Genomic DNA, 21,273 nt, shown 5'->3' with positions numbered 1-21,273 from the left:
ATCTCCCCTTCCCTGTGCCCTTTGCTATATCATTTTTATATGTAGTTTAAATTTAATTTTTCACTTGATATTTTTCTGGGGTGTTATAAATTGGATTATTGCAAAATTGGAATAAATTGTCTTTTTTCAAAAACTTAATTTGAAAGGCTTTAACATTTATCTAGCTCTCCCCCACCCCTCTTTTTTTTCCTTCTAGATCCCAAAATCCAGGAGTGAGGGATCTATTCAGGCCCACAGAGTACTGCAACCAGAGCTATCTGATGGCATTCCTCAGCTCAGCTTGCGGCTAAGTCGTAGAAAATCCTGCTTGGAAGACATGAATTCAGCAGAGGATGCTATCAGTGCCAAGTTGGTACCCAGGTTGGCATGTTTTCTTTATCTACACAATCCATATTGCATTATCCGCTCTTATGTTTAGGCCCACATATGTAGATATTTCTGCATTGATCTACCACTGGAGTTTACAGGACATAGATCAGTAAACATATTTAAATTCACTCTATGTTTTGAGAATTTTCTGACTAATAGTTCTTATCACAGAAGCATTCTAATTGTTTTGTTTTCCAGATTGAAACAAGTGATTTAATCAACAGAAGTTATGTTAGGCTCACAGTTAAAGTTTAATTGTTATTTTTGGATGCTTTTTCATAGTATGTTCAGTGGAAAATATTATCTGCAATTTAAAGTGGAGATCAAAGTTGTCACTAGAACCAACTCTCACAAACTAATTTTGAATGTCGCTTTTTAACCAGTACGTTGCACATTATAACTGAAAGCAGACTTCTCTGATACTTGAAGAAAAAAAACTGCAATTTTTTTTGAGACAGCGTCTGGCTTTGTTGCCCAGGCTGGAGTACAGTGATGCAGTCTCGACTCACTGCAACCTCCACCTCCCAGATTCAAGCAATTCTCCTGCCTCAGCCTCCCGAGTAGCTAGGACTACGGGTGTGTGCCACCATGCCCGGCTAATTTTTTTGTATTTTTAGTAGAGATGAGGTTTCACCTTGTTGGTCAGGCTGGTCTCAAACTCCTGACCTCAAATGATCCCCCTACCTTGGCCTCCCAAAGTGCTGGGATTACAGGCATGAGCCACCGCACCCAGCCACAATTTTCTTAAAATAGGTAAATTTGGGCTTGAATTTTATTTGCTACTAGCTTGAATTTTATTTACTACTAGCATTACTATAATTCCAGAAATTATATAATTTTCATTGTAATAATATCTTCTATTATAACTTATAACCTATTTTTAAAATAAAAATACTCCAGGAAGTTGAAAGAAGACATTAAACAGAGAAATAATTTAGTTAAGGAGCTTGCCACTTTGTATTGCCTTATAGAAGACATAGCATTTGAGCTGGATCTGATGAAGATAATTCAGATGATGAAGATAATTTAGATAGGAAGAGAAAGAAGACAAGAGTATTATAGATATGCTTATTTCGGAGGTATAACAGGTATTTTGGAATTGTAAACTGGAATTAGTTGAGATAAGGCTGGAAAGGTGTAGTGAGGCCAGGTCGTAGAGGACCTTGAATGCCTGGTTCAAGTATTTTTTCATTCTTTCATTCATTGAACAAATGTTTGAGTGGTTAACCACTTGTTCCAGGAACTGCTTTAAGACTGGAGATGCAGAGCAATGAACAAAACCAGCGAGGCCCCTGTGTTAAGGAACCGTACATTCTAATGAGGAAAGCAATAGAGAGACATAATAGAAAAAAGGACTGTGAGGAAGATGATTTCAGCTCTAATAAATGAAAGGTATTAAGAAATTATAACAGTCTAATAGACTGATGCAAAGATCATTTTAGTTTGAGTAGTCAGGAAAAGTTTGTTCTGAGACATAAGGAGGGGGAGAAAGTCTGTAAAAATCAAGGAAAGAGCATTCCAGGCAGAGATAATAGCAAATGCAAAAGAACCAAAATAGGAGAACCTCAATTTTATCCCAGAGGTAATACGAAGCCAATGAAAGTTTGAGCTGGGTAGAGGAGGTGATAGATACCATAGGGAGTTAGTATATTAGGAAAAGTAACCTTCCATCAGTTTGCAGGATAGACTGGAAGAGGTAGAGTTTGGAGGCAATTGCAGTGTTGGTTCCTTCAACAGATGTTAATCTTTATTGAAATCTAGTTATGTGGCATTTACTGGAAAGATGTAAATCTCCCACTTGGGGAGATAGAAGATGAATGAATAAAAATTCAATAATTTGCCTTAAAGACACACTTACTATATATGCCTATTATGTACTAGACACTGAAATCATAAATAAGATTCAGGCGCATCTCTTGAGAAACATAAAATACAATTCAAAATACATAGAAACATAAAATACAATTCAAATACAATACAAAACACATATGAGTTTATCAGGCAGGGAAATAGAGATAAGGGTGCCCCTGGAAGAAAAAGCAACAAGTGTGAGGACATTCAGGGCAGTGAGGACAATTTGGGGGAGAACTGCAAGTGTTGCAGTGGATTCAGGACATCTGCAGTTTATAATGTGGAATGTAGAGGAAGGTAAAGGTGAATTAAGAGACCAAGCTAAATAGGTCAGATCATGAAAAACTATATCCCATGTTTGGATTTTCTCTTGAAAACAATAGGGAGTAATTCTAGGAATATAAGTAGAAAAATGATATAAATTGATTTGTGTCTTATCAAAGATCCCATGACAACCATGGAAAGGAAAGGAACAAGGAAAGATGAATGGAAATAATAAGAGGTGCTGGGAGACCAGCAAACAGGCCTTTGGAGCAATTCAGTGCAAGTAAGAGCCTTCCCAAAGTCATTGTCACTTACTGAGAACTAGCAGGTGTGGACGAGTCTTTGTCCCTTGAAGGTGTGGAAGAGAACAGACTACTGCTTACAGGAGGGCTTGGTCCAGAAATGGTTGGAGTTTTTCAATGTTTATTGTGTTTCATCTGGGGTTTTTAAATATTTTAATGAATCAAATGTAGGCAGGTTTAGATGCTTAACGGGCAGAGCCAGTGGAGAGGAGAAGCTGATGTTGCAAGCCAGGAGGTAATAGAACAAGGACCTCCAGGAGGGAATCCAGAGACCAGGTGGCCATATCTTGTGTAAGGCAGCTTGGGCGCTGTACAACCACAAGGACACTTTTCACATTATAGCTTCTGTGAACAAACAGTGCTGGGAAGGACACCTTCTGCATGGTGGAGAGAGAAGGTCATAAGCAATAGAAAAATTAGCCTTGGCCAATGAGGAACAGTTGGAAAAGAATAAGGGGCACAGATACAAAATACTGGTCCTCTTTACAGTTTTCTTCTCTAGTTTAAAAATCAGAGTCAAGTGGCTAGGTGACAAGAGCTAGTGTCAATGTTATTTTGCCAAATTACCTTGTAAAGAATTATGTCAAAAATGCCTTAAGTGAAATAGTGAGAAGAAAAATTCAAATGTTTGTTGTTTATGTAATTTTTTTTTTTTTTTTTGAGACAGAGTCTCACTCAGTCACCCAGGCTGGAGTGCAGTGGCTCGATCTCTGCTCACCACTGCAAGCTCCACCTCCTGGGTTCACGCCATTCTCCTGCCTCAGCCTCCCGAGTAGCTGGGACTACAGGCGCCCGCCACCACGCCCAGCTAATTTTTTTGTATTTTTTTTAGTAGAGACGGGGTTTCACCATGTCAGCCAGGATGGTCTCAATCTCCTGACCTCGTGATCTGCCCGCCTCAGCCTCCCAAAGTGCTGGGATTACAGGCGTGAGCCACCGTGCCCAGCCTGTTGTTTATGTAGTTTTTATTCATCCAATCAGAAAATGAAAATAAGTTTCCTGCTTCCAAGTTAACAAGACTCTCCTTTTGGAGAATGAATCAGTATTTCTGAGATACAAATCAAGAAGTGAGGTTATGGAGAGAAGGCATAGCTAGCCATTGCTGTAGCAACTATTTGTTCTTCTGGTTGACATATATTATCCCCAGTTAAAACAAATGCTTAGCTGTATTTATAAATTTCTTATATTTTTTCTAGTTTGTTTGTTTTTTAAGACAGGCTTTCACTCTATCGCCCAGGCTAGAGTGCAATGGTGCAATCTCAGCTCACTGCAGCCTTGACTTCCTGAGCTCAAGCGATCCACCAATCTAATTACCTTGGCCTCTCAAAGTGCTGGGATTACAGGCATGAACCACCATGTCCAGCCTAACTTTCTAGTTTCTAAAAGTAGAGCCAGACAACCTTAAAAGTCTAGATACAACAACGTTATCCATGTTTAACCTGGCCACCTCTAGCACACAGAAACTTTTTCAACTTCCTGTCTCTACCCATAGATCTACTGTATCTGTGAAGAGATGTTTACTTTTTAGTTTCATTTACCTCCTTGTGAGGTAAATTATCAAAAGATAATTGGAGATAATTAAAAATAAATTTTAAATCCTTTATATATCTTTGAAGTAACCAAATCATGTTAAATGTGTAACATAACATAATCATATTTTTATTTCAAAAATGAAATTATGAAGCCATTTTCATTTGCAATTACTTGCCAGAACAAGTTATTGGCTAGTTCATATATTTTAAATTTAAAAATAAATGTGCATGTGTGGAAAATACACAGAGCCCACAAAATCTTTCTCCAAATCTTCTACTTAACAATTTATTATTTGTCCTAGTCTTAAATGGTAGAATCACTTGGTAAAGTTACTAAAAGTCACTGAATTGTAGAAATAGGTGGGTTTTATGATTTGTAAAATATACCTCAATAATACTGTTTAAACAAATACAAATGCAAAAAATGTTGGAGTGAGGAGGGACATGCTTTAACAAGAATGTCACTTGATTGCAAAATGCTAAAATACAGCCATTGTTATTAAGCCAATGCTGTCTGCAGAGAGAGTTAATGTTTGTTACATTTTAAGAGATTTTTGTCCTTCATACTTTTCTTTGACTACATCAGAGCATGGTGGCAGGAATAAAGGTCAGGTTCTCATGAAAGGTGATTCCTAAGGAGGGAGAGGAAGAGGGGGGAAAAGCTCTTTGTTTTCTCATCCTGGCAGGATTCCAATTTGTAGCTTACTGTACTGTAATCAAAAGTTATTGAAGTAATCAGTATTTCAGGGAGATGTTAAAACAGAAAGAATAAGCTGAAACATCTTGGAAGTTTCATAAAAAATCATAGTTCCATTGTTTGTAAGCAGAAAAGTTAACCAGTTTGCTACTGGGATTAAGACAAGCTCTGTGACTCTAGGAAAATTGTCATTAGGTTTGAGTGTAAACAGAACTTCATGGCCTTCTTTCAAGGTACTATAGATAAGCTGACAATTAATGAAAGTTTTGTACTCGGGTGTCTCATAAAGAGATTAATATTAAATGTTTTTATTTTCTATAATGAGAATAAAGAAATAGCTACCACTATGCCGAGTATTTATCTAAAATAATATGAAGAATATATAAAGAAAATGTCTTTGCTTATGTTACAGATGTGTTCTTAATTTGATAAATAAATGGGGGAAACATAATAAATCACTTTTCAATGTATATTAAAAATAAATCTTACCGTGGGAGAGTGTGTTTCAGATGAGAGTTGTTCTATTCTAAAAGTACTTTCTTATCTATTTATTCCTTTTCCCAATACTTTTTCATTATTTAGGAAATACATTCTTCTTAAAAAATTTGATACATCACTGATGGCTAAAGTTTCCTTTGATTCTCTTGCTTCACTATTCTAATTCACTCTTTCTCCCCCAGGGGTAACTGCTATTACAGGTTTGATAATGTGTTCTCCCAGACTTATTTCTATGGATTTCCCCAGGAATGTATCTCACACATTTTTTCAATTTTTTTTGAAATTCATTTTAGTAAATGTATTGTGGTGCTTCACAAATTCTTGAAAATTCTATTTCCTGTATTGCTTCCTCCTGCTGCGATGTTCCTTCCCTCGCCCTTCTGTCCAAAATGGAGCGTCCTCAAAGTTTCCTTCCTGGGCTGTCTGCTCTGTCTGTCTGCTGTTCCTTCCATGGCTAATCTAGTGCCACAGAAGGAAAAAATAAAAAATCAGTATCTCAGGCCTGAGCTGAGTCCTAAGTCTCCAGTGGCTGCCAGACAATCTCCACTTCAGGATGTACCTTAAACTCACTATGCCCAAACAGAACTCACTCTCATTTTTCCCTCTCAACTTGGTTCTGTATTTCGTTGTCCCAACCACCAGACTCAAAACCTTTTCTATCATCAATCACCAAACCTTGTCAGTGTTTTTTTTCAATGTCTCCAACATCCCTTTCCTCATGATCTCAACCCTAATGTAGGTCTCCATCACCTTGTGGTTAGATAATTATTACATTTTATCCATTCCACTAACGTACTGGATTCATTTTTGTCACACAAATTATTCCAGTGCCTTTGTCTTCAACTCTTAACTCTATATATGATGACTTCTGGTTCTGTATTTACCATTTAGAATTTTCTACTGAGCCACATTCATGTCACTCTAACTAGCTGACTTGTCTTCCCAGTCTCTCGGATAACCCAAACCCTTCCCCTACTCCCTACCCCTGTCATCCAGTCATAGCCAGCCAACTCCAGAATGCTCTTTGACAACCTCACTGCTCACTGTCTTTATTTGGGCCCACAGCTTCCTCACCCCTTACCATCTCTGCAGACACAGGAGTTTAAACAGACTTCACTCCTGCTCAGAACTATGTAGTGGCTTACTTGTGCCTAGCCTAAAAGGAACCCCTTGCTCTGCCCTCTACCTGCCTCTCCAGCTGTCTTTCCCCCAACTCTATGCTTGTCTTTTCCTCATACCTAGAGCCATCAGAGAACCCACACTTTCCAGGACTATCTTGGTTCCAGATAGTCTCTTCATGATCCGATCATGTGTCATATTTTGTCTTGATATTTGCATTACAAATTATAATAACCCTATGTATAACATTTTTTGGCTATATCACACTTCTGTCAGGCAGCCCTGTAATAATAATGTCAGATCTGCAAAATGACCTTGGGTGAAGAACCCATGATTCTGAAAAGGTTGTTCATTTCACAAATATTTATTGAGTTAGGTGAATTATCCAAGATCATGTAGTTATTACAGAGTCAGGCTGAGATTAAATACAGTTTCAGGCTGTGATTATTTCACTATTATTTCCTACCTGACTTTTACTTTGAGTTCCTTTCCCACATAAAAAGTATGTGTTTATATTTTCTTTCCAACCTGATTATGAGTTTCTGAAGAAGAGAGACTGTATCTTAGGTCTCCTTTGTGTCCACGCTAGTACTGAGGGGGCATGTACTCAGTTGCTGTTGCCCTAGTTGTTATTGTGATATTGTTATATGTGCCCAATTTGAATTTGAATTCCACTGTCAGATGAGAACACTGACCTTTCTTCATCTAGCTGACCTAGACCTAGGTTAGAGATTGAAGTCTGACTCTAAAATAATATAATTTTTTAATGTGTCAGTTTTCTCTCTTCAGGTCCTTGGAAAGTACTGACCCAAGGCAACCCTGTACTGCACACCCTTAGAGATACTACAGAAGTCAGGATAGCCGTGCGGTCTCATTGTCCCCACATCGTTGCTGTCCATCTTGTTGCATGTCTGTCTATCTATCTGGGAGAAATCCATTGTTTTACAAGGCTCGTAATATTTCTCTGCAGCTCTCTGCACTTGTGGCAGAAAGTTTGTGCCTTCTGACACTTGTCAAAGAACACTTTATAATTTAATAATGTATTACAATAGTGCATTTCATGAGAATCAAACTTTCAGCAATATTAATCATGAATCAGTGTTCAACAACATTAACTGTAACCATTGCCCTTCAAGGTATCTAATCTGCAATTAAATATAACTGACTTCATTTCTGAAGTCCAGCCAGCAAAAAAAGCAGTCATAACTATCCTGTGTTTGTACTTCATAAAGGGCACTCCAATTACTTCCTGAACATGTGTTTGTTCCCTTACAGTGTTTCACTCTCTGCTACTTGGAGCCAAGTTTCAGAATTTTTTAATTGACTACTGAAGCTGAAATGAAGCAAGGATTCTTAGATACAAGATTTATAATCACATGTACAATATAATTTGAAAAATTACCAAATATAGCCGACTGCAGGAGCAGCTAAAGTAGCACCTGTATGAATGAGGGAGCGTCTCAGGCTGCCTTGTGAAAAGCACAGCGTGCGCATCAGCACGCAATTCCCCTGCAGAACTGCCATTTCCTGAGATGTTTCCACTCTCTGGCTTTCATAAGAAAGATGTATTGAAAGGTAGACTCGAAAAGGGCCCCAACCCCTCAAACTGGATTAGAAGAAATACCTAACTCTGTCTTTGCATGCAGACCATTTTGTAATTTATTCTTGACCGCCACTAGCTCCCATGAAAAAATATCCCAAGGCCTTAGATAAACTATTTCATGTAAGTGAAATATCTATTAAAAATATTTTCTAGGCTTAACTTCAGTCTCCTTTTCAAATAAAAGTCTCCGATATTTCTCTCAGTATTTTGATTATTAAAGAACAAATTATTCTTTACTCATGCACCAAAATCTGCCCTTCAATACAATTGCTATGACTACTTGAATTTTGACATTTTACTGGAATCCAAACTTCAATTAAATGTTTTTTTCTAATTCTGTTTACAGTATGAGTAGTTGATGAAATGGTAGATAAGTAATGGTAAAGAAATGTATTGTCATATCTTCAGATAATTTCTAGTGGCATTTAGATCAACAGAGTATATCTGGACTTCTGTGATCTTAGCTGGATTTATTTTAGTAATTCAAAGTTAACAGATTGTTATTGGGCACAATCTATGTACTGCACATATGCACTGGGCCCTGAGGGGCCAGACATAACTAAGGTGTGGTGTGTATTGTTAGATGTCTACCAGTCCATTAATTGAGACAAACTTATACGTGATTAACAATAATATATATAGAAAGATGTTTAAAAGCAGCACAATAGAAGTGATGTAAAAGCAAAGAGGATTTGTTGAATGAAGTTCAAGGTCTTCAAAGGTCTTTAAAAAATCTGGCTAAGCCTGCCTTCCTGGTTTACGCTTCTATGGTTCTTCATTCTATATCTGAGCTACATACAACCACATTATTTCAAATGTTTCCCAGTAGTTTCACAGTTCCGTATCTCTGCTAACATTTTTCCCTTTTATCTGGAGTGTCCTTCTCCCACTTTGTCAACAGTCAGTTTAAATTTCTTCTTGTCTATGAAGTTCCCTCTAACTCTTGCACATTTTATATAAATAGAATCACATAGTATGTGTTCTTTTGTGTCTCTCTTCTTTCACTTAGCATATGTTTTGAAGGCTCATCCATGTTGTAGCATGTATCAGTACTTCACTCCTTTTTATGTCTGAATAAATAAATATTTCATTGTATGTATGAACCACATTTTGCTTATCCACTCATTAGTTGATGGACATTTGGGTTGGATCTACTTTTTGGCTGTTATGAATAATGCTAGGATGAACATTTCTGTAGAAGCCTTCGTATGGGCATATATTTTCAGTTCTCTTGGGTATAAGCCTAGGGGTGGAATTGCTGAGTCATATGTTAACTCTGTGTTTAACTTTTTTGAGGAATGACAAAGCAGCTGCCTGATTTTGCATTCCTTTCAGCAATGTTTGATGGTTCCAGTTTCACTACATCTTCACCAACAATTGTTATCGTCTGTTTTTTTATTATAGCCATCCTACTGGATGTGAAGCGATGTCTCATTGTGTTTTGATTTGCATTGCCCTAATGAATAATGATGTTGAACATCGTTTCATATGTTTAGTGGCCATTTCTATATCTTCTTTACATAAATGTCTTATCAAATTCTCTGTTAATTCTTTATTCTGGATATAAGACCCTTATCAGATATATGATATGCAAATATTTTCTCATATTCTATGGATTGTCTTTTCAATTTTTTTTTTTTTTTTTGAGACAGAGTCTCACTCTGTCACCCAGGCTGGAGTGCAGTGGCGTGATCTCGGCTCACTGCAACCTCCGCCTCCCGGGTTCAAACGGTTCTCCTGCCTCAGCCTCCTGAGTAGCTGGGATTACAGGCACGTGCCACCATGCCTGGCTAATTTTTGTATTTCTAGTAAAGACAGGTTTCACCATGTTGGTCAGGCTGGTCTTGAACTCCTGACCTTGTGATCGGCCTGGCTCAGCCTCCCAAAGTGCTGGGATTACAGGCATGAGCCACCGCACCCGGTGTCTTTTCAATTTTTTGATAGTGTCCTTTGAAGCACAAAATTTTTAATTTTGATGAAGGCCAATTAATCTATTATTTTCTTGTTTATAATGTTGATGTCACATCTAATAAACTGTTGCATAATGTAAGATCATGAAGATTTACATCTGAGTTTTTTTCTAAGAGTTTTATAGTTTTAGTTTTTACATTTAGGTCTTTGATCCATTTTGAGTTAGTTTTTACATATGCTGTATGGTATGAGTCTAGTTTCATTCTTTTGCATGTGTATATCCAGTTGTCCCAGCACCATTTGCTGAAAAGAATATTATCTTCCCATGGGGTGTTTTGACCCTCTTGTCAAAAATCTGAACCTGATTTTTCAAAAAACTAATTTAGGATTCTTACTCTTCTCCCTCCCACCTTCATTTTCTGAGAACATTAACTTTCAGTTCAATAGAGATATGAGCATGGTTTAGATCTACAAAATATAATAGCACAGTCCAGAGGTTTTTATTTTTTTCAAGCAGCAATCAGGAAAGACTGCTCTTATCCTCCTACTTCCCAAATCTACCAACATATTCACATCTGCATCCTTATACTCTGCCTTCTCTCCCATTACAGTGGATGAGCTGAACCCGCACCTCTCTAGGGTCATGTATGTGTATTCTCGTATGTGTACTCTGAGTCTCATTCCCTCTCGCTCAAGGGCTATGTTGGAGGCTACCTCCCTCCTTTATATCATCACTTACCCCTTTTTTTCTAGACTAGTCCCATCAGCAAAGAAATATGCAATAAATAGCTCTCAACATTTTTGTAATCCCTCTCTAGAAACCATATCCCTCTTCTCCATTGGAGCAAATCTCTGATAAAGGATTGTATGTACTTGCTGTCTTTATATCCTTTCCTCTCATTCTTCAACCCACACACCACTTAATGTGTTCTTGTTAAGAACAACAACCTCTATCATGGCAAATCCAAAGGTCAGTCTACTGTTCTCATCTTACTCTATCTCTCAGCACTATTTGACCCAACTGATCACTCCTTTTTGAAGCACTTTCTTCACTTTGCTTAATGTAACATTACAGTCTCCTGGTTTTCCTCTGACCTTCCTGGGTATCTTTTCTTAGTCTCTTTTGTATAAGCTTTCTTCTTTTCGGACTTCTCAAATTTAGAGAACCCCAAGTCTCAGTCCGCTGACGTCCTCTCAACCTATACTCATTCCTGGGTGCTTTCATTCAGTTCTATGATTTTAAACGCTATCTTTACTCATAAGCCTCCAAAAATTATACTTCTAGCTCTAGCCTCTTCATTATATTCCAGGCAGTTATATCCAGTTGGCAAGACCAGCTACTTAGTTTGTTCTCCCCATCCTCCACCCCCCAGGACAACGTTGGGGGGCAGATTTAACAATTATTAAAAATGTTAAGATGTTGACAGCAAAGCATAGGGCCCTTCTGAGTATGGGCTCTGTGAGACTGCACTTTTCTTTTTTTGTTTTGTCTCACTATGTTGACCAGGCTGGTCTCAAACTCCTGGCCTCAAGTGATCCTCCCGCCTCAGCCTCCCAAAGTATTGGGATTACAGGTGTGAGCCACTGTGCCCAGCCAAAACTGCACATCTTATATGCCCCTGCCAGTTGAACAAGTCCACTTCAATATTTAACAAGCATCTCACATTCAATCTACACACAATAGAATTCCTAATTTACACTCCTAATTTACATATTTTTCCTTTGTCTATTGACTGTCTATTCCATGAGATTGTAAGCTCCATAAAGGCAGGAAATTCAATTTTATTTACTCCTCTATACACTCTATTGCCTTAAAGAGTACCTGTTGAATGAATAAATAGATATGTGCTTTATTTTTAAAAATAAGGTTTGGCTTTTTTTTAATAAATCTGTAAAAACTAAGAGGCTATTTTATAAATAATTGCTGTTAGATCTATAACCCATACCAGGTGGATTACATATTTAAACATAAAAATAAAATAGCAAAAGTATTGAAAGACAATATGGGTATATATGTTATAATGGAGCTGGAAAGGAGTTTCTAAGTGTAGAGTTAAAAAAAGAGGTTTCACAGTATAACATTTTTAGAATTCTGAATGTCAAAAATAAAAGCCCAGGAACAAAATAAATAACATGATGATAAGAGTATTTGCATTATATAAAGAGAACATTTAATATTCTTTATATAGAGAGAACACAAGTAAAACAATTAAAAAAACACAAACAAGGGAAAAATGAAAAAATGCTGTGAACAGGAAATTCACAACAGTAGAAGTAAGTGTAATCTCACTAATAATCAGAGAAATTTAATCTGCAACTATAAGGAGCTGCATCTTCCAATGTTTATGAGCACAGAAGGAAATAAACACTAGCTGCAGGTAAAAGTGCAAGTACTGCAGTGAAATTTGTCATTATTTATCAAGCAGCTAAAAATGTGTATTTTCTTTTTCTTTTTTTTTTTGAGACGGAGTCTTGCTGTGTCGCCCAGGCTGGAGTGCAGTGGCGCAATCTCGGCTCACTGCAAGCTCTGCCTCCTGGGTTCACGCCATTCTCCTGCTTCAGCCTCCCGAGGAGCTGGGACTACAGGCACCTGCCACCACGCCCAGCTAATTTTTTTGTATTTTTTAGTAGAGACGGGGTTTCACCGTGGTCTCGATCTCCTGACCTCGTGATCCGCCCGCCTCGGCCTCCCAAAGTGCTGGGATTACAGGCATGAGCCACCGCGCCCGGCCAAAATATGTATTTTCTTTTACACTCATTAATTATCCCAGAAATTATTCTACAGATATCATTCTCAATGGGCTGAAAGATAGAGCTTCAAGATTTTTGTTCATGGCACTTTTATTTTAGCACTTCTTTTCCATATTCAATGCTTAATAATATGGAGTCATAAAATAAGCTGTTACAAATTATATTTTGCTGCACAACAGCAGTCTTCAAAACTTTTGTTTCAAGCCTCTTTGGTATATTGTTATGCGTAGGTATATCCCTGGGGGATTAGGTTTCAGGACCTCCTGTGGGTACCGAAATTCATGGACAACTTAAGTCCCTGATATAAATGACATACTTGCATATAACCTATGCACATCTTCCTGTATACTCTAAATCATCTCTAGATTACTTATAATACCTAATACAATGTAAATGCTATTTAAAGAGTTGTATTGTTTAGGGAATAATTACAAGAAAAGAAAGTCTGTGCATGTTCAATAAAGAAGCATTTTTTTCCCAAATATTGTTGATCTTAGGTTGGTTGAATCCATAGATGTGGAACCCATGGACACAAAAGGCCAACTGTATTCTTAAATGTTACTGAGAACACAAAGAAATTTCATTTATGTGGGCTATATCTATTGACATATAGATATAACTGAAAAAGAAAGACTTTTAATATGTATTTATCGCTATTTAAAAATAATCATTTTAACATAATTTTGTTTTGTTTTGTTTTGCTTTTTTTTTTTTGAGACTGAGTTTCCCTCTTGTTGCCCAGGCTGGAGTGCAATGGTGTGATCTCGGCTCACCGCAACCTCCGCCTCCCAGGCTCAAGCGATTCTCCTGCCTCAGCCTCCCAAGTAGCTGGGATTACGGGCATGTGCCACCGCACCTGGCTAATTTTTTTTGTATTTTTAGTAGAGACGGGCTTTCTCCATGTTAGTCAGGCTGGTCTCGAACTCCCAGCCTCAGGTGATCTGCCCGCCTCGGCCTCCCAAAGTGCTGGGATTACAGACGTGAGCCACCGAGCCCAGCAAAGGCTGACTATATTCTTAAACTTTACTGAGAACACAAAGAAATTTCATTTACATGGGCTATATCTATTAACATATAGATATAACTGAAAAATAAACAGTTTTAATATGTATTTATCACTATTTAAAAATAATCATTTTGGTCAGGCACAGTGGCTCACACCTGTAATCCCAGCACTTTGGGAGGCCAAGGTGAGTGGATCACCTGAGGTCTGGAGTTCAAGACCAGCCTGACCAACATGGGAGAAACACCGTCTCTACTAAAAATACAAAATTAGCTGGGCGTGGTGGTGCATGCCTGTAATCCCAGCTACTCAGGAGGCTGAGGCAGGAGAATCACTTAAACCGGCAGGGCAGAGGTTGTGGTGAGTGGAGATCGTGCCATTGCACTCCAGCCTGGGCGACAAGAGTGAAACTTCGTTTCAAAAAAGTAAAATAAAAATAATCATCATTTTAACATAATTTTTTTTTCTTGAGATGGAGTCTCACTCTGTCGCCCAGGCTGGAGTGCAGTGGCACAATCTCAGCCCTCCGCAACCTCCACCTCCCAGGTTCAAGTGATTCTCCTGCCTCAGCCTCCCAAATAGCTGGGATTACAAACACCCGCCACCATGCTCAGCTAATTGTTGTATTTTTAGTAGAGACGGGGTTTCACCATGTTGGCAGGCTGGTCTCAAACTCCCGACCTCAGGTGATCCACCCGCCTCAGCCTCCCAAAGTTCTGGGATTACAGGCATGAGCCACCGCACCTGGACCATTTATTAAATATAACTACATTTTTTAAATGAAAAAGAGTGAGAAGATCGCATTGTTTTCCATTTTTGCCAAGCTCTAACAACTGGCTTAATATTAATAGAAGACAGCTGGATTCTCATATCTGCTTCTGCATTAAATCTGTTGCCATATTTTAGAAAGCTTGACTGTACATTCATAAATGAATCAGAGTGAAAAAAGTAGATGACATCTTAGTATTTTACTATGACAATTTTTATACCTTGCAGATCCTCCCAAGAGAGTCTCAAGAACCTCCAAGGGTACTTGGGCCATAATTTGAGAATTTCTGCTATACAGTATAACCACTAAAAATACTTTTAAGGACTAGAAATGTCATAGAAATGTATTACTGACTACTAAATGAAAAATAGTGTTACAAAACAGTACATATTGCATAATCTTTTTTATTGTGGTAATGTATATATAACAAAATTTACCATTTTAATCATTTTAAGTATGCAGTTCAGTAGTATTAAGTACATTCACATTGTCCTATCTTTTATATATGAATTTTTTACAATGAAAGAATATAGAATTTTGTTAAACACTGGATATGGAAGCAATGGGATTGTGTTTAACTTTAATCTTGTCTATATTTTTAAATTTTTTCTACAATGAACATATACTGCATAATTTATAATGCAAAAAAAAAATTTGTTTTAAGTCAAGGATGGATGACAGATGCTTCAAGGAGGAAGTGTTAATTGTCATGTTTTAGAGAACTTATGTAGAGCAGGGGTTCCCAACCCACAGGCTCTATTAAGAACCAGGCCACACTAGGAGGTGAGCAGCAGGTGAGTGAGTGAAGCCTCATCTTTATTTACAGCCTCTCCCCATCACTAGCACTACTGCTTGAGCTCCGCCTCCTGTCAGACCAACAGCTGCATTAAATTCTCATAGGAATGCAAATCCTATTGTGAACTACACATGCAAGGGATCTAGGTTGCACATTCCTTATGTGAATCTAATGCCTGATGATCTGTCACTGTCGCCCATCTTCCCCAGATGGGACAATCTAGTTGCAGGAAAACAAACTCAGGGCTCCCACTGATTTTACATTATGATTAATTGTATAATTATTTCACTATATATTACAATGCAATAATAATAATAGAAATAAACTGCACAATAAATGTAATCACTTGAATCATCCTGAAACTACCCACCCTCTAGTCTGTGGAAAAGTTGTCCTCCATTAAACCAGTCCCTGGTGGCAAAAAGGTTGGGGACCACTGATGTAGAGTGATAACTGAGCTGCTTTGTGACTTGCAATTGTGACTTCAGTCATTCAGGAGGGTAAAATCCTCTGAATGGACAAATCAGAATAGGCGTGAGAAGCTGAGAGAGGATGAATTTTGTTTTGATGGATGGGTATGAGCTAGGGAGGATATTCCAGGCTAGGAGAAAGACCTAAACAAAAACTAGTGATGGGAAACCAGGGCACGATAGGGGGCAAAGTGGTTCATTCAGCTGGGCCCCCAGTCCCTGTATGTGTCTGTAGAGGAGGAGAATACCAGGTCTGCTGAGCATGTGTGGAATTTAGATTTTACATTGTAGGCTATGGAAAGCAATCAAAGCTTTGTGACATGATTAAAGCAGTATTTGGGGAGATCAATTCTGTACAATCTGAATTTAAGGTGAACAAGACCAAAATGAGTAAAATTCATTAGGAAAAAAAAAAGCTGTAATACAGAGGTTAATACAAATTTAAATGCGGGAAAGGGAGGGTGAAGGGGAATGGAAGAGAAGAGTAGTGGTAATAGACTAATGGACAGGGAAGGAAGAGAGAGATAATAGTATTTCATTTAAACTTTTATTAACAAAGTATTCATTCAGGTATCACTTGGTTTGGCCAAATTCTGTACTATTTGTTTTGTAGACAGTGATTTGAAGTCTAGGATGATATTATTTCCAGAGGTATTTACAGTTGTTAAAATTATTTCACTAGACTTTTTAAAGTTTTAAAATTGGATTGATTTGTTTTAAAGTTGTCTTCTTAAAGTAGTATTTTGGAGAATTATTGTGGAATTATCATTTGTTTTAATGCATTTTTTTCTACTTAGTATTTTTATTGTATATATTTAGAGTGTAAAACATGATGTTTTGATATGCATAATGAAATGCTTAGTACAATGCATTTTCTTTATTTACATAGTGAGTTAATTTCAGTGCTTCTTTGGGGATTCACTAGTTTTATTGGCTTGCTTCATTAATTTATGTCTAGCTTATTTCCTAATTTATTTGAAATTTTCTTTTTTCCACTTATATATTTCCTCACCAAAATTCAATGAGGAAAAAAAGATTTTTGGTTTCAAATTCTAATAATGCTCTATACATGAATGACACTAAGAAAAGATAATATAAACATATAAACAATTATTTGATGCACTGAGTCTAATTTTCTGAAATGGATTTTTTTTCTTTTTTTTTTTTTTTTTTTTTGCCAGGCATGGTGGCTCACGCCTATAATCCCAGCCCTTTGGGAGGCTGAGGCAGGAGGACCACTTGAGTGAAGGAGTTTGAGACCAACTTAGGCAACATAGTGAGACCTTATCTCTACAAAAAAAAGTAAAAAAAAAAAAAAAAAAGCCAAGCCTGGTGGTGTGCACCTGTAGAGCCAGCTACTTGGGAGCCTGAGGTGGGAAAATTGCTTGAGTCTGGGAGACAGAGGTCTCAGTGAGCCCTGGGTGACACAGTGAGACTCTGTCTCGTAAAATTAAATTAAATTAATAAATTAAATAAATTGGATTTTTTTTTTAAGACGGAGTCTCACTCTATCACCCAGGCTGGAGTGCAGTGGCATGATCTCAGCTCACTGCAAACTCCGCTTCCCAGGTTCAAGCGATTCTCCTCCCTCAGCCTTCCGAGTAGCTGGGATTATAGGCACGCACCATCACATCTGGCTAGTTTTTGTATTTTTAGTAGAGATGGGGTTTCACCATGTTAACCAGGCTGGTCTCGAACTCCTGACCTCAAGTGATCCACCTGCCTTGGCCTCCTAAAGTGCTGGGATTACAGGCATGAGCCACCATGTTCAGTCTTGGATTTTTATGTGGATTTTTAAAATATTTTGTTTTGTTTTTGTTTTTGTTTTTAAATCAGATCATCTAAAATGCAGTCGGAGTTTGACACTTTAAGGACTAATACTGTAATTTTTAAAATAGGACCTATTCTTTTTTTAATACTTCGATTTTTCAAAAGAAAATGTTTAATGAACAAAATAAGGCAGAAGGCTTTAACTCACTGAGGTGCTATTCATTGCTTATTTGTTTTTTAAGTTCCGGGTACATGTGCAGGGTGTGCAGGTTTATGTAGGTAAACGTATGCCATGGTGGTTTGCTGCACCTGTCAACCCATCACCTACGTATTAAGCCCCGCGTGCATTAGCTGTTTTTCCTGATGCACTCCCTCCCTCCAACAGGCCCCAATGTATGTTGTTCTGCTCCCAGTGTCCATGTGTTCTCTTCGTTCAGCTCCCACTTATACGTGAGAACATTTGGTATTTGATTTTCTGTTTCTGCGTTAGTTTTCTATGGATAATGGCTTCTGGCTCCATCCATGTCCCTAAAAAGGACACTATCTTGTTCCTTTTTACGACTGCATAGCATTCCATGGAGTATGTAAACCACATTTTCTTTATCCAGTCTATCATTGATGGGCATTTGGGTTCATTCCATGTCTTTGCTATTGTGAATAGTGCTGTGGTGAACATACATATGCATGTATCTTTATAATAAAATGATTTATATTTTGGGGTGTATATACCCACTAATGGGATTGCTGAGTCAAATGGTATTTCTGTTCTAGATCTTTGAGGAATCACCACACTGTCTTCCACAATGGTTGAACTAGTTTGCATTTCCACCAACAGTGTAAACGTGTTCCTTTTTCTCCTTAACCTTGCCAGCCTCTCTTGTTTCTTGACTTTTTAATAATCACTATTCTGACTGTCATGAGATGGTATCTCATTGTGGTTTTGATTTGCATTTCTCTAATGATGAGTGATGTTGAGCTTTTTTTCATGTTTGTTTGTTGGCCACATAAACCTCTTCTTTTGAGTAGTGTCTGTTCATGTCTTTTGCCCACTTTTTAATGGGGTTGGTTTTTTTCTTGTAAATTTGTTTAAGTTCCTCGTAGACTTGATATTAGACCTTTGTCAATTGGATAGATTGCAAAAATATTCTCCTATTCTGTAGGTTGTCTGTTCACTCTGATGATAGTTTCTTTTGCTGTGCAGAAGCTCTTTAGTTTAATTAGATCCCATTTGTCAATTTTTGCTTTTGTTGCAATTGCTTTTGGTGTTTTCATCATGAAATATTCGCCCATGCCTATGTCCTGAATGGTATTGCCAAGATTTTCTTCTAGGGATTTTATAGTTTTGGGTTTTACATTTAAATATTTAATCCATTTTGAGTTAATTTTTGTATAAGGTGTAAGGAAGGGGTCCAGTTTCAGTTTTCTGCATATGGCTAGCCAGTTCTCCCAGCACCATTTATTAAATAGGGAGTCCTTTCCCCATTGCTTGCTTTTGTCAGGTTTATTGAAGATCAGACGGTTTTAGGTGTGCAGTGTTATTTCTGAGTTCTCTGTTCTGTTCCATTGGTCTATGTGTCTGTTTTTGTACCAGTACCATGCTGTTTTGGTCACTGTAGCCTTGCAGTATAAAGTCAGGTAGCGTGATACTTCCAGCTTTGTTCTTTTTGCTTGAAATCGTCTTGGCTATTTGGGCTCTTTTTTGGTTCCATATGAATTAAAAAAAAAAAATTCTAATTCTGTGAAGAATGTCAGTGTTAGTTTAATGAGAATAGTATTGAATCTATAAAGTACTTTGGGCAGTGTGGCCATTTTCACGATACTGATTCTTCCTATCCATGAACATGAGATGTTTTTCCATTTGTTTGTGTCCTCTCTGATTTCTTTGAGCAGTGGTTTGTACTTCTCCTTAAAGAGGTCCTTCATTTCCCTTGTTAGCTATATTCCTGGACTTATTCTTGATAACCCAAATAATTATTACTTCCCCTTATTTTTATTTTAAATATATTTTCACTTATTTATTTACAGGGTCAATTCAAATAAAAACACTTCACTTGGTGTTAAAGCAAATTATTTACCAGCCAGTATATTGACATTAAGAGATTTTTATGCTTGTGCTTGGTATTTCATGTCTCAGAAATATGAAGAGTTTATTTTATGTTTTATAGACATAGAATCAGCCAGTCAGTTACCATATCACACTAAATAATTTTGACATGTCTCTAAGGAAGCCCTGCTAAAGCCTGCTTCTCCGCTGTCAGGAAATATCATTTAACAAGGTGAAAGTTCAAGGGGACAATTTAAGGCAGCTGATCTCAGGTGTGGTAGCAGCTGTTGTGTGGGACATGACTTATTTTATGAGAACAGAAACACTATTATCCTGACTCCCACGGGAGATTTGGAGAAAGTCATGCCCAGAGAGTCCCATTCCAGGAAAATGTGCTTGAAGCACTTATTTATTGGCAATAATCACTAACTGGAAGTCCATCTGGCAAAACTGTGGATTTTTCCCTGTCCCAGAAAGTTGAGGAACAATTACATAAGTTGTCTCGAAAATTTTATTTTTAACCACTTTTTATGGAGAATTTTATAGTCCCTCAGTTCTTACAAGAAATTCACTTAAAAAAAAAAAGCATCCACATGAATTTCTGTACAACTTTGCTACTTCATGTACCATGAATAAATGCTTGTCTTTTGATTTGAAATCAGTACTTAATCTTTTTGGGGAATGTTTTGAATCTTATTTTCTGTGTTTGAAATATTGGAGCCAGTTAGTTGGTGAAGAAGGGAACCCTGAATCATGCACTTCCAGCTGTGGAGGCCTTTAAACCCCATCTCTCTTAGCAGCTCTTCCCTCCCCTCTTCACTGACAGCTTGACGAGATTTTAGAATCCAAATGAATGAACACTGTGAGCCATTTGGGAGTCCAGCAAGCCTACTCAGATAGATTTTAATGAAGTAAGCCCGTATCAGTTTTAAAAGCAAGATACATCATCAGAATTAAAGAGGAGTGTCTTTGAAAAAACAATGATATAATTTCTATCTCTATGGGATATTTTTCTTCTGCAATCTTATATAGACTGGGTAAATCTGATAAATAAATGAGGAAACACATTAAATTATGATGATTTTATTGTTTTTATTTTGGCCTTCAGTAATGCGAGCACATTTATTTCACTGTTACTCAAGAAAATAGTAGTACCTAACTAGAAATCCATTATTCCTGTTAGCCTCAGCTTGAGTATCACTGTTTGCTTTCTAAACCAAGCTTTTTATATGGTTTTGTAATTATTCCTTAAGAAATACTTGAGCTTCCTTACATAAAACAACTCACATACCACCTGTTATTTCCATATATTAGTTTTTTAAAGAGGAATACAATTAAGAATACGATTTAAAACTTGATTTTCCATCTGTTTTTTCTTTGCACCTTCCTCTTTCCTCTAACACCCCACCTGCACCACATCCTTCCTCCACTTCAACTGGCTTCTGCCACTCAGTAGCAGAAGAAGTTTGTTATGGTCCAGTGTATGCCTCAGTGTTCAGAAAGCCATTATGTAAGACTGTGTAG

The 21,273-nt window shown here is 37.4% G+C and overlaps 1 protein-coding gene across 20 annotated transcripts in view; it reads left to right on the top strand.

Moving 5' to 3' along the window:
• The window catches only part of FAM13A (family with sequence similarity 13 member A), a 389,756-nt gene that overhangs the window by 264,494 nt on the left and 103,989 nt on the right, over positions 1-21,273 (top strand). For all 20 annotated transcript variants that reach the window (XM_063663893.1, XM_063663888.1, XM_054485353.2 and 17 more), the window contains one exon: positions 197-360. In XM_063663893.1, the coding sequence (XP_063519963.1) occupies positions 197-360 (164 nt within the window). The remainder of the gene's footprint in view (positions 1-196; positions 361-21,273) is intronic.

The sequence above is a fragment of the Pongo pygmaeus genome, chromosome 3 (assembly GCF_028885625.2).
Source record: "Pongo pygmaeus isolate AG05252 chromosome 3, NHGRI_mPonPyg2-v2.0_pri, whole genome shotgun sequence".
NCBI classification, from domain to species: domain Eukaryota; kingdom Metazoa; phylum Chordata; class Mammalia; order Primates; family Hominidae; genus Pongo; species Pongo pygmaeus.
This window is presented reverse-complemented; position numbering and strand designations above follow the sequence as displayed.